This window comes from Meleagris gallopavo, chromosome 3, assembly GCF_905368555.1.
Source record: "Meleagris gallopavo chromosome 3, MGAL_WU_HG_1.1, whole genome shotgun sequence".
Classification (NCBI taxonomy): Eukaryota; Metazoa; Chordata; class Aves; order Galliformes; family Phasianidae; genus Meleagris; species Meleagris gallopavo.
Genome location: NC_139406.1, coordinates 80,695,997 through 80,710,750, shown reverse-complemented (window position 1 = coordinate 80,710,750; position 14,754 = coordinate 80,695,997). Strand labels below are relative to the sequence as shown.

General features: G+C 42.3%; 1 protein-coding gene across 1 annotated transcript in view; it reads left to right on the top strand.

Moving 5' to 3' along the window:
• Positions 1–14,754, top strand: part of SAMD12 (sterile alpha motif domain containing 12) — a 178,867-nt gene that overhangs the window by 155,274 nt on the left and 8,839 nt on the right. The window contains exon 6 of the mRNA XM_085219980.1: positions 8,908–8,998. Coding sequence (XP_085076106.1) covers positions 8,908–8,998 — 91 coding nt within the window. The remainder of the gene's footprint in view (positions 1–8,907; positions 8,999–14,754) is intronic.

Genomic DNA, 14,754 nt, shown 5'->3' with positions numbered 1-14,754 from the left:
GTAGCTAATTTTGTACCGGGGAAACAAACATTTTAAATAATTATTTGCTATCATCTTCAGTGGTAGTTTTGGCCTGCTCTCTGGTGGACAACTCAATGTGTTTTCAGAACAGATTCAGATCCTTACCACGGAGTTTAAAGTGTATTTGGAGAAATCCAGTTAAATTGTGGGTGTCAGGAGTGCAGAAGGCTGTGTCTGAGTTTTTGGCTTTATAGAGGATGGTTCCCAAAAAACTCTTAGAGGCTGCTACAAGGTTTTGCAATCAGAATCTCAGACACGGGAAGATAGCACAGTCTCAGAACCGTTTTTTGTGTTCACTCAGGTGAGCTGGATTTGTGTAAAGATGTTAGCCACTCAATCATGAGCTCGTATCTGAAACACTTGTCCTGCAGGCAGACTGCTGTCTTGGAAGAGGGGGCATTTTCTTTAAAGGTCATTGCAAATGATATCTCAGCATGATGGTATGGATGAATGCCATTGGAAATGTTGCTGGATCTGCAGAATTTAGGTATTCAGTCATAATCAACTACGATTATTTTATATATACAGTCACAATAGATTTAGTGATATATAACTATATAAATATTTCTCATCATATTTTAGACATATCCTGTCTATGTCCTGTCTGTATTTCATATTTATGGCACAAACAGAGTTTTAAACATGTTGTGCAACTTTACAAGCACCGCATGTTGTCACACCAGTGATGATAGTTGTGTAGTGAAAGACCTGGTGAACTCCTTTGTTTGAGGACAAAAGAGTATGTGAGTCTGCAGTTGGTTCTGAAAACAGGCTTGAATGAACAGTATTTTATAAAAGCTAATCATTATTCATTAAAATTTGTTTTAAAAGATCATATGCTTACATAGGCTTTCATTTCCTTATATTCTAGTTTAACTCAAAATCAGTATAATTAGTGAAACTGAATAATCTGCTGTTAGGTGACAATGTGTATTTTGAGTATCTGATTTTACATATCAGGACTACAACTGCAATGCATATTTTTTCCCAGGTTGTTTCTTTACAAATGCTATATGTCCCATTTGTCTAAACCTTACCTCTGTGATTGCAAAATAATCAGGTTACATAAAAATAACTAAATTATATATTTGCATACAAAACTGCTGTGGCGGTATTACACATACAATGGCTCTGTGGAAGCCATTTGGGGCTGTGCAATTCTTACGGGTTTTTTCATTGAAATGGCTTGTTATTTCACCAGCAGTACTGCGGAGTCCTTCCAGGCTTTTGCTTAAAAACATTTTTTTCATTATTCTACTCTAATTACTGCAAATGAAGTAAACAATATTTAGTAAAATAAATAATAAAAGACAATAGAAGAAAGTACTGCTAATGTAGTTCTTCCTGCCATTAAAACCTCGGATTTTTTAAGTTAAGTTTCAAAGTCTTTGGGCAGAAACCAGCCTTTAGTTAAGTGTTTGAATAGCACAGTGGGACCCCAATTCATGGCTGGGCACTGACAAAATAACACTACCAAAAATAGCTGCAGGATTGGGTCCTCCAGTAGCAAAAGAAAAGTCAGAGAATGCATAATTTGAACAAATGCTTTGGCTGTTGCCAGTGGGTCTGCTGTCCCTATTGTTAGTTAAAAAGAGAATTAGCCCTGCCAGTTATCTGCAGTGTTGTCTATCCATTTGCACGCCACTGCCTTCATTCTTTATTACCTTTCTAAATTGAATTAAACATCAATGTTCTATGGAAGACCATAGCCGGCATTCGGGGAGGCACAAGATACGATTCCACCATATGATACCTCAGTGGTGGATCTGGCCTGAGACGCTGCTGCTGCTGCCTGCAGCCATTCTGCCCGCTCACTGCCAGGGCTGCTGTGGCTGTGCTGGAGCTCTAAAGCAGATCAGTGACATGAATTGGTTTAACACAAGCATTGCTCTTTCGTCTTGTTTGCCACAGGGACATATTTCACAGTCCCATTGTCCTGTGCAGCAGGCTTGGCCCAGCACAAGGGCAGTGGTGCTGGCTGGAAGGAGAAGTTGGAGGCCCGTGGTTGTCTCCACATGATTCATCACATGCGGTTGCACTCCCAGAACTGTGTATGTGCAGAAAGCAGAGCCATGATCTTCCTTTCACAGACAGAAAGAAAACTTGCTTTCCAGGAGAGAAGTGAAAAACCACCGGATCACTTTTTTATGTAACAAATTCAGAAGTTTTAGCTTTTTATTAGCGATATCACAGGTTATTTGTTGGTTAAATTCTTCAGAATTTGAATCAAAAGCAAAAAGCTTTTTTATTTGTTACTTTTTCCAAATGTCCAAATATCCAGTAGTATCTGCAAGGAAAATCCCAGATGGATGGATTTCCTTAGCTTCCAACTGATGGCCAAGGTGGGTTTATTGCATTGGATTTAGAACTGCTCACTGGAGGGCCTGGTCAGTGTGAGAACTGAACCAAATACATGTGCAACACAGAAACGCCTTTGAACGATATCAGAAGGTGTAATTTCTCTACATGCTGGTCCCACTTAGACGTGGAAAGAATTTCTAACTCAGAGTATGGGCCAAGAGGCTGAAAACAAAAGTTCTTGCTGATGGGCTGTGCTCCAGTGATCACAGACACGTATCCAGGATGCTGTTAGGGCCATCTCATACAGCCATCTCATGGGAGCGTCCAACCAGAGAAAGCTGGAAAAGCTGCGAGGCCTGAGCTGTAGCAGCATGTTGTAGTTACGCCCTAACGAGGTGAGATCATATTCCTCTGTAATCTCGGAACTGAAAGTAGTAGCTAAATGGCAGTGTCATTAGGAAATTGGTATGTAACATGTTTGCAGCTCTCTCAGATCCCCAGCGCTCACACCCTGTGGACCAGAGTCCAGACTCCTGAATTCTTTCAGAGAACGCAGGGATGAGCGCTGCATACAAACTCCCTGAAGGGCGGATTGGAGGTGACAGTAAACAGCCTAAAAAATGTCTTGGCGAAGGACATTCTGCCTGTGTTTATTCCTGGGCAGGCTGTGATAGTGGCTGGGGTGTAAAACAAATATGACAGCGCGGCTACCTGAGCAAGTTGCTGAGGGGTAATTGGAAGATCGACTGCGAACGCTGAATGTGTTGCCTGCTCTCATTCAGTGACAGGCGCTAAGCTGCCTTACATTTACCACGGGGTAAGGGCACGCACATGGACAGTTATAGCAGAGCATCTGTTCTGCTGTAAATCCAGACCCCGGTTACCTCGCAGTAATGTGTTCACGGAGCCGTACCCTTAATTATCCTAAATAGACAAATGCATGATGCAAACTGAAGATTTCAGACATATGGACATGCCAGAAGTTTTGAATCTCTAGTGGGTGAGGTTTTAGAAATGTCTTCAGGGGTTACCAGAACTTGTTGCAGCCCCGGATCTGCTTCTGAATATGTCAGCACTTGTTTAGGATAAATATTAAATGACTTGTAGAAATCATCAGAGAAAATATTCACAAGTAACTTAGAAATCAAAGTATTTTTGACTTCTGAATGAGACTTTGGTGTGCAAATCATCTGGGGTTTTGGGTTTTTTTGGAAAATCTTGTCCATAGTCTTTCTAGCCAAAATTTCTTTCATGCTCCAATGGCAGAAATTCTTCCTTCCTTCCTTACTTGAAGCAAAAATGTAATTAGGATCTGTATATTTCTGGCACTGGAAGAAAAATACCACATCCCATTACATATTTTCCCCTGACTTTTGAAGCACGGAAGTTTGTCTATGCATGAATAGAGATAAAGTGCTTGGCCTGAGATAAAATGGTGCAACTTCTCCAGTTGCAAATTCCTACCAACTTAATTGCCCACCATAGCTAAAATATGAAAGGTGTTTAATAATAAACAAGGCATTGTTTTTGTTTACTCTTGTTTTACATGCCTGTGTGAATTCCTCAATATTGATTTGTTCGCATATTGCAAACAGAAGTGAAAAGCAAATCAGCGGCAAATCGAAACTCTTTGGCAGCATGGATGCAATAAAATATCCAGCTGCAAAATTGTATCAATAGTGCTGAGCAAATAATGTCTCTAAAAATCTTCAGTACTTTGTAGATTGTTTGCAGGAAGCATCTCATTATCTCAGGTATGTGTAGAAATTTCTAAGAAGATTATTTAGTGTGTAATTTCCTTGTTGAATTCCAATATCCAAGGCCTCAAAGGAATGTAGGGCCTTGTCCCCCACTGGAATCTGTATCATTCTTGATTTCAGTAGAAATGTAAGCATTAAACATGCTAATCCTGAACATTGTGGTGCCTACATTTCACATGCTAATTGGAATTTGTTACAATCAAATTAAGCATTACATTGCAGTTCCTGTCAGTTCTTGTTTGCCATTTAATTGCTGGGTACCTGCTCTGCACTAATCATTTAGCTTGTCTGGATAATCAGTGGAGAGAGGACCTTCCAAAGAATCGTTTATCTAATATGACAAGTGAGTAGGGTGGATAACTCTTCCAAGCACCATCTTTCTCCCCTGCTCATCAAAGAAGCCTCAATAATTAACTCAGACTGGTCGCCTGCCTGGGATGGGAGAAATGACTTTGTGCAAACACCAGGTGAGCTTCAGAGATGAGAGTGCAGACAGAGTTCCTTCCTATAGCCATACCCTATATCATCTACATCCAGTCTTGCAGTATGCAGTGTGGAGATACCCAGCTTCACACTAAAGCAGCTTAACTGAGTCATCATCTCAGAAGTCCATGCAACCACATTTATTTCCATCTCTATCCTTAAAGACAGGCCCCTAGGAAGGAAGAAGACAGGCTGTATCTTCTCTTGATGCTGTTCTTCTTTGTGCAGAACAATTATGTATGTACTTAGCTGAACAGCTCAGGGAAGACTGCTGGATTGTAATGTGGCAGGCAAGGCCTTCATCTTAACATTGAGCCCAAGCCTCTGCCCTGCTGCATGTTTCACTGTCTTGCATCCATCCATACCTTAGTAAGTGCCGGCAAAGAATCAGAATGATGAATGAAAATATTTTTCCCAATATGACATTTAGCCCCAAATCCTTCTATTTGAAGTGTGGAGATGCCCTTCTGTCTGACTTTTAAAGGTCAATTTCTACCTGATATTGAATTATTTTCTGCCACTCAGTCCATTGGTCCTGTCCTTGATTTATACTGGGTATGTCTGCAGTACAGCTCATGAGAGCACTTTCCAGTCCCAAGTGCTGGTAAGTGATGGCAGCATGGGAGGGTGTCACCTGGGAGTGTGCTGACTTCCCAGGAATGAGCTTCCGTTGGAGGTAAAGATGGCCTTGCAGGCATGGCCCACCTGCCATACTGTACAGACATCACTGTGCTTATTTTGGAAGGAGGGGAACATGACACAATCTGAATAACATGGGATGGCAGCGACCAACAGTAGCAGTCAGCCCCACAGAACAGAGCAAAGCCACCAGTCTGAAACCATGTAGATGTATTTCTGTGTATTTTCAGAACGTTTGTGCATAATGCAAAAGGAGACAGAAAATTTTGCGAATGTTTTGGATAGCCTGCAAACTAAAATAATAGGAAAGGGGCAAAGCAGAGTAAAGCAGATTTTGCAACTGATCAATCAGTTCCTGTGTGGGTCTGATTATTACTTTTCAAGAACATCAACAGTTGAACTTCCTTCTTATTGCTGGCTAGGTATTCTTTGTTCCATACCTGACACGTCTTCATGAGAGTCTTACTTGGTTGGCTCTGTGATCAACACAGCCCATATAATTTCAGGCCTTAGTCTTCATGCCTGACTTAAGAACCTCTTTGATACAGTCAGTCCATCTTTCATTTATCAGGCTCTTCTGCAGAGGCAGACTGGTATCTGGGGTCTCTGGTGGCTGTACACTAAGACATGGTCTTAATCATCACCCAGGGAACTCTTTAGAGGTGGTAACCTGTTTTGATCTCTGTAGTTCATTTGCAGCCATCCAGAAAGGGACATGAGCTGGGTTTGCAGAGCACTCAGCGGCCCGCTCTGTCATGGCATCAGGGATGAAAGGGGATCTCTATCTAGGGAAGACTGTCCCCTGCTGCAGCACCTCTTTGAGTTTGGTCTTGCAGCTATAAAATTAGGCCAGAAGACTTTTACTTAGTTTAATTTTAAGAAACAGTAGTTGCATTTGCACCATGCTGATTTTTCTGGTTTTGCAGAGGCCTAAGAAGAGTTTCTCATCTTCCTCATCAGCCGATGAGGAAGCTGATGAGGATGACATGGTGACTGCTTGCTTCCCAGACTTACAACTGTGCTGACTTGTAAAATGACAGGTCAGCAGATTTTCCTGTCAGGTAGGCAATCAGCAAGAGTCAGTTTTCTATAAAAATCACACTTCAGAGCAGATTAGAAGAAGGCATCATGTAAAAGCATGTTGAAGAGTCTGTACAGATGGTCGAAACCAAACTTCCTTTGGCATGCTTAGGGTCCTGCTTGTACTCCTCCTCAGAGTTCCAGATTCCAGACCCAGCTATGTATTCCAGCAGTCTTCTCAAACCCTCTCTCTCTGTACATTTTTCACCCAACTCAGGAGCTCCAACAGTCCAGAGCTGGAGTCAGAGCAAGAAGCCAGACAGACGCCAGCTGCATAGTCTGGAACTCTTTGTGCCTATCTAGGAACTGTAAAATAAGGCAGTGTCTTCTCACAGAGTATTTGGAACTGAGGCACTTTGTTTGTGAAATGATTGGACAGTGTGTCTAGAAGAACCCATGAGGATAGCAATAATTATTTTCCAGATTAAGATTGACTGTTGTTCATTAAGTGAGGTGGTGGGCCACAAACTGAAGCAGAAGGGGAAAATTAAGTGACAAATGACATAAAAGCCTTCTTCTGTTCTTTCTCTCTGCTACATGCAGAAGAGTGAGGAAGACATAGTGATAATGCTGTGATAATATGGAAGAAGGCTATATCATAATTTGTTCCTCCAAAGAGGGAAATAAAGTTGCTTGTTCAATGTCTTGGGGGAGAAGCTGATTTTGTAGGCTTCATGATCTATGTTTTTGTTTTGTAGTAAATGTGTGCACACACATGCAATCATTTAAGTGGTTTGAGTAGGTGTAATTTTCATTCTCACTTGGTTAATCACTTCGCAGAATGAGAACTGAGTTAAAACTTTCATTGCAGGGAACCTCACAGTGAATATCTCCCCGAAGGAGGGTAGTTTGTTCCACCTATTAATCCTGCATCAGCTCTGCATAGGCAGTGAGGGAGCTGTAGCTCCAGTTTCCAAACCCTTTTGCTATAATACTTTGATTTTCCTAGCGAAGTCCTTGTTTTCCTCTGATTATGTTCTTAACTTAATGCATATTTTGCTGAAGGATCCTCAGGTAAGTAATATAGTGATATAATGAGCAGAACTGTTTTCCAAAAGACACAGCACAGTTTTGAGTGGGATAGGTTTGAAAGCGTCCTGTAGAAGCCGCAGAACAAAAGCAAGGGCAGGTTCCAGGTAGGTATCAGAGCAGAGATACCACTTGAGACCTTTTTTTAAGTTCACTCAGTTTGCACAGTTCCCAGTGCTTTGTATTAAAACTCAGTCTCTCAAGACAAAAGCAATGGATATGCAAAGGCTCAAGATGTAGTGCAAATGACTATTTAGAACCAACTTATGGAAGACTATTTATCTGTGACCACCTTTTTCACTTCCTGCAGAGCACCCACAAGGACTTGTGAGATCAAGAACTGATCTGAGGCAGGCAGGGAAAGACATGCATAAGAGGGAATGAAAGATGGCAATCTCAGGTGCACTTCAAGTCTCAGACAGCAGCAGCTGAAACTTTCAGCCTGCTTAGCATCTTTTAAATCTTTCTGTTTTCTATAACTTGAGTCTCTAGAGAAGGATGCTGGTGGACAGCCAGTTCACTGTTCACGCTGATGGGTAATTTAGCAGTAAATCAGAAGAATTCTTTGAAAAAAGTTATAAACGCTAAGGAAGTGGTTGCATGCAATTTTCAAAATATTTTAGCTGCTTGTTAGTTCAAGGAAATCGTGTTCTATTAAATGCAAAAGCACATCTCTTTTTTCTTTGTATGTTTGCAGCAGCAGGTAGGTGGTGAGATGTAGGAAGCATCCTGAGTAGGGATGAATGAGCTGCTTTGAACAAAGAAAGTCTCTCCCAGGATTTTGCCAGCCAGAACTTGACTTTTATCTTGTTTTGGGAATTGTCACATTTTATTTAGGCTTAGACATGAAAAGGGCATACATCTTGGGGAATAGTTTTTCCTTCTGAGGATTCCAGATAAACACTGGAAAATCAAGCTTAGTAGATGCTAAAACGCTTTTAGAATATTTTTCAAAACGAAGATGGAGTGGTAGCTCAAGCCCATCAGAGAGCTCATCGTGTCCATCGTGAACTCAGATTTTTGTAGGAGGAGGCAAGGAACAGAAATTACTGCATAAATCATCTGCAGACAGAATCAATGTGTGTCCTCATTTTGTTTAACCTAGTAAAGTTGATGAGAGATCTGCTGTAGTAGGGAAGCTGCAATCGTGCATGACTTATGAGGAGACTTTTGGCTAATCCGACCATTTGAGGACACTGAATAGCTTAGTGAAACACATTTTGGACAACTACATTTTCAACCCATTCTGCGTGAACCAACTGTGTTTCACAGAGCAGCTGCGATAACCTCTGACTAATTGGCTTTTTGGAAGGTTACCTGCTGAGAGCATCTGCCATGACATCCATTCTCCCAGAAATGTTTCATCTCAAAATTGCCTGATACAGAGCCCTGCATCACAAGCAAGAAGTGAGTTTTCTCTTTAGTCAGAATACAGGAGAAAGGATTTGCTCGACCTTGTTGAATCTTCATCATCTGTCTTGAAGTGCTGAGCATCCTTTTCAAACTCCTTAGAGTCTCAGCATAAGACAGAATATAGGAAGAAAAATACATCAGCATAAAGTGACATTAGATATGTTTTCTCTGTCTTTTGAAGGCCACCCTGAAGCCTTCCTTGAGATGAGATTTGCCATTGATCCAGAGTGCAAAGCTGCAAGTGAGCCAAGATCTCACCTTCCCATGTGCAGGTAGTGGCTGATGATGGCTCTCAGACTGCACTGAGCATTGTCCTGTGTTGTGCCATGCTGATGCTGGCTGCATGCAGGCTGCATCCTTACAGCCTGTGTTGGACCTGGGACCATTCAGGAGGAGCAGTGCAGAAATACATAAATAATGCCAATGAGTTTATTGCATGTAGAGACATCCTCTTTCAGAGATCCCACATGAGAATATTCAGTAGCATATTTATGGACCGGTATTAAAAATGTATTCAGGTGGATTATGAGCACCTGGTCATGGGAGCATGCTGCCCAGAAGAAGAAGTGTTTTCAAAAAAAAAAAACCAAAAAAAAACCCTGAGTTCACATTTGCAGAAATAACAATTCCCTGTTGGCTGCTGTTTGTTTTAAAGAGTCTGCTCCTGGAGTCATGTCGTGGTACATCTGTGTCCCTGATCCTTTGAACCAAACCATCTTGTTTCATGGCTCGGGGGTGAAAATGAAAAATATGTCATGGTATCCTAAAAAAAAAAAAAAGTAGAACTGAAAGGAAACCTACATTTAATTCCATATTTTTGTAGCTGTTAGAATCATCTAGCATGGATTTATTAATGAGTACTAAAGGCTTGGGACTGGGATTACTATGTTTGAAGCTCTAGATGTTGTGCTTATAGACCCTCGTTTTCTGTCTGCTCCAAAACAGAAATGTTGGTTTCCTGCTTGGCAAGAAAATTCAAAAATCAAAAGAAGAAGAGACTTCCTCCCTTTTCCCTCTTTGTATTTTTCTACCATAATGACAATGCGTTTTACAAACAACATTAAGTAGCCTTCAAGACTGTGTCAGCTACCAGGTTTTAGTAATGAGGGGAAAGTCAGGCAAGCCAGACCAACACATGAGTAGTAGGAATCAAAACAAAATTGTCTGATCAAGAATCACCCGCATCCCTGTTTTCCTTCTTTACTGCTGGGTGTTGTGTTCAGCCCATTGATTAATGGCTTAGCACCATTTTAATAGAAGCAGAGAGGCAGTGTCATTGGCAGCCCAGCAGCTTGCTGTCTTCCTCCAGCCCTGAGGCTTGTCTGGCTGCCCTACAACACAGGACTGGGGCTGGGAGCTGGAAGCTGGGGTGCAGTGGGCTGCAGGACACCAGCTAGGACAGGCAGACCCTCAGGTAACCTTTGAGCTCTGGCACTGTTGACTCTGCTTATCAGGGTTAGGTAATAAGGATGTGCAACAATAGCTTCTTTTACCTAGAGAACAAAAATGCAGAGGTTCCTCCCACTCAGCCCAGAACAGCTAGGGGATGATTTCATGGTGAAATGAAACCAAACTCGGTGTCATCTGGCCTGGGGCACTGATTGCAGTGTGGAACCATCCTGTTCTTGCTGCAGCTCCCCTTGGCTGCATTTCCCAGCCCTTGGTAATCCTCGTTCCTCCTTCTCTTGTGGTGGTTGATGGGGATCAGTAGCTCCCCAAAGAGGTGTTTTGTTTTTGCCTTAATTTCCATTAGCTCTCACACTTCAGTGCTTATAATTCAGTGAACAATAAAGAAAAAGGGTAAATCTATGAATGAGCTGGCAACCATTTCCTTTTGTCATTGTATGCAATTTTTCAAAGCTAGCATTGCTGCTACATATTAAGAAGCAAGACGCAACAAGTCTGCAGTAATCTGCAGAATATTGGAATGTCCCAAGCTACGTGAGAAGCATGAAGTGAGATACCTGCAGCCTTTCTGACACATACTAGTCAATGCAACTGAAAGCAGATATTACCACACTGAAAGTAATAGTTGCTATAAGGATGTTGGAAATAAGAAATTTTTCCTAACAGTCTCATGTTTGAAATGTCCTGCCTTGAAGTTTACTGTAAAATTAATTCCAGTACAGAAGAAATATAGCAAAGGTAATAAATATTTGTTTTCTTTATCAGGATCCTTCAGTTATGAAGGTATGAAAATAAGCAATACTGCTAGGTTGAGCAGAATTAACATATATTTTAAATGAATGAAAAAGATGTTTCTTTCCTAGTTAGAAAAAATTCACACATAAATGAAATACGTCTCTGGCTTTGAAATGATTGGTGTCTTTCTATGGCAGCTTCCTGAAAATGTCATATGAGATTAGATCTGTAGGCCACTGAGTTGGTAAGCTTACAAACCCAATGTGAGAGGCAGTCGTCATTCCAAGAGCCCACAGGCTAAGGCAGTGCTTTCAAAGACAACTGCTCACTTGTGATACCTTTTAAAAAGATCTTACTTTCTAAAAGTGCTGGGTACATGCTGTTAGAAAACCAAGATCGTTAGAGGAGTCTCTATCTGGGCATCAAAAATTATAGGTTACAAGTGGGAATAAGTGCTTCTAAAATCTTGACCTCGAAAGATAAAATTAGAAGAAACTCACTAAATCCTGCTAACCCCTTGCTTTGCTTGCTCGAAGTTCAGAGCTGAACAGAATTACTGCTTTTCCCAAGGTCAGTGTCACTGGTTGCTTGCAGGCTGGGTTACGCTCACACTATGGTGTGATGGAGCTTGGGTATGGATCAGTCCCTGTTCTTTGTTTTTGGGTTTCTCGTGGCCCACTGACTCATGTAAAACCCAGACACGTGCACAGGCCAAGGGTTCAGACAGAGTAGATGATGGGAATTCCAGCATGGGAATCTTGAGGCCTGACCTGATGTAAGTCGCCAGTTTGCCCATTTTATTTTAGTTCTGTCACTCTGTGGATAGGCGAGATATTTTTCATTGCTTGGGAAAGCTTTTCATATTTCCCCTTCCTTGCAGCACATGAGTTATTTAGCCTCAAAAAAGAAGTCATTTCTCCTTTGTGAAACAATCACATCTCTGCCAAAGCTGCAAAAATTCCAGCTCACCCGGAATCCAACATTTTTGAGGTTAGGTACCTGTTTGCTTCTCTCCAAGTTTAAAACCTTCCCCCAGATTTCCCCTTCATCTTCACACCTGCTTAATATCCCCGTTGCTTCCTTTTCTGCCCCAGGGGATGCAGTCAGTTATCTGCCTATGCCAGGTGAAGGATCAAAACTTTCCTGTCAGTTCTCTCATAGAATAAACATTTGTTGGGTCCCAAACATGTTCCTTTTTCAGGCCACTTTGGACGCGGGTTTGTCATGGAGCAGATGACAGCAGGTGCTCGTGGGATCATTGCACTCAAGGACCTTGAGAATAAAAGTAGTGGAAACCAAAATGACAGCTAGCACTGTAATTGAATGAATGTGCCTAAATAAGGAAGAAAGTAGCTAAGAAGACTGAGTTTTATTGTTCTTCTATTTCACAGACCATATTTAAACTGAGGAATAAGGTGTTTATAGCAAGGTCAGGACTTATCTTTTGTAAAATCTCACTCAGTGCTGTTCCAGGACCTGCAGGTTTGCATCCTGCCCATTCCCCCCATTCAAGCAACCCTTCATTTCCATAGCTGCAGTGGTCTGGGGCTCCAGAGGTGAATGAAGTCAGGATGGCAGAACCCACCAATTGCACCCTGGAGAGCAGAGCTCTGGCCACTGCCAGCCCATGCTTCAGTTGACATGAATTCTGCCTTGGCAGCATCAGAATCAGTATCACTAATCTAATTGGAATCTGACCCCCCAAAAAACCCCAAAGATTGTGTTGAGTAGTGAATATCTATTTGCCACTCTCAATTACATTTGGAATGTCATGGCATTCAGGTGAAGTCCTTGATGACTGGAAAAAAATCACACCCATTTTTAAGAAGGGTAGAAAGAATGATCCAGGGCACTACCAACCTAACATCCTCACCTCTCTGTCAGGGAAGATCATGGAACAGAACCTCCTGTAAGCTATGTTAAGGCACATGGAAGACAGGGAGGTGATACGGGACAACCAGCGTGACCTCACCAAGGGCAAGTCCTGCCTGACCAACCTAATGATTTTCTGTGATGGCATAACTCCATCAATGGACGTGAGAAGAGCCACCAGTATCATCTATCTGTACTTCAATAAGGCCTTTGACTCAGTACCCCACAGCATCCTTCTCTCCAAATTGGAAAGATATGATTTGATGGGTAGACTGTTCAATGGATGAGGAGCTGATTGCAAGATCACGCCCAGACAGTAGTATCAATGGCATGATGTCCAGATGGAGATCAGTGGCAAGTGATGTTCCACAGGGGTTAGTACTTGGACCAATGATCTTTAATGTCTACATTAGTGACTTGACAGTGGGATTGAGTGCACCCTCAGCAAGTGTATGGATGACACCAACCTGTGGAGTGCAGTTGACATGCCTCAGGGTTGTTGCCCGACAAACTTAAGCAGTGAGCCCAGGAGAACCTCATGAGGTTCAACAGATCCAAGTGCAAAGTCTTGCACATGGGTCATTGCAACCCCCACTATCAGTACAAGCTGGGGAGTGTAAGAATGGAGCACATCACTGCCAAAGAGGACTTAGGGATACTGGTGGATGGGAAGGTGGGCGTGAGCCAACAATGTGCCCTCACAGCCCAGAAAGCCAACCATATCCTGGGCTGCATCAAAAGAAGCATGGCCAGCAGGGTGAGGGAGGAGACCCTGCCCCTCTGCTCAGCATTGGTGAGATCTCACCTGGAGTACTGCATCCAGATGCGGAGTCCCCAGTACAGGAGAGACATGGACCTGTTGGAGTGTGTCCAGCGAAGGGCTATCAAAATGATCCACAGGATGGAATACCTTCCCTATGAATATAGGCTGAGAGAGCTGGGGCTGTTCAGCCTGGAGATGAGAAAGCTCCAGGGAGAGCTGTAGGCAGTTATTCAGTATTTAAAGTGGGGCTATAAGAAAGAAGGGGACACACTCTTAAACGAGGTCTGTTATGAAAGGAAAAGGGGAAGTGATTTCAAACTAAAAGAGGGGAAATTTAGATTCAATATAAGGAATAAGTTTCTTACGGTACAGGTAGTGAAGTACTGGAACAGGTTGCCTGGTGAGGTTGTGGATACCCCATCCCTGGAGACATTCAAGGCCAGGCAGGACGGGGCTCTGGGCACCCTGATCTAGCTATAGGTGTCCTGGTTTATTGCAGGGGAGAAGGATGACCTTTAAACATCCCTTCCAAATCTAAGGATTCTGTGGTGCTGCAAGCTCTGCAGGTGGAGATCTCACAACCTGTAACTTGTTCCAGTGTTCAGCCACTCTTGCTGGGCACTTTTTCCTTGTATCTACCTGGAATATCTCTTACTGCATCCTGTGTCTGTTATCTCTTGTCTTTCTGTTTTGCATCTCAGAGAAGAGTTTGGCAAAGGAGAGAGGAAATTATAAGAAACCTCCACATAATCTTTTGTTAATGTGATTGACTTACAGCTTTGTGAGGACTTTGAGGCAAGGAATAGCAGCTTCAGTGCCACAGAAATTGAAGGTGCTTTACAACAGCAGTGGCCAAGTCTTACTGTCTTGACCAGCAGAAGTGGTGAGCGAGCATCAACCTCTACTTTGACACTTGAACCTTTCCAGCATTTGGCTATTGAGGTGCCTCAGTAATTTATGCAAGCGCAGCCAAGACCCAGGCCCTCTGGGACTCAGATTGGCGGAAGAGTGAGCAGTGCTTTAAGATGAGGCAGTAAAATTCAAACGGCATTTGTTAAATCAGACAAATGATTGCTGGCCTGCACTTTATATTTATCTAAGAAATTGATTAGGCACAGAGTTTTTTGGTTGATGAGTAAAGTTGATTAAAGAAAGTGCCAGGGTCATAATGTATGTTCTAAGAGTAGTTTATCTTTACAGCAGAAATGCATTTGCTCAGCACAAACATGTAGTTGAAATACATGGTAATTC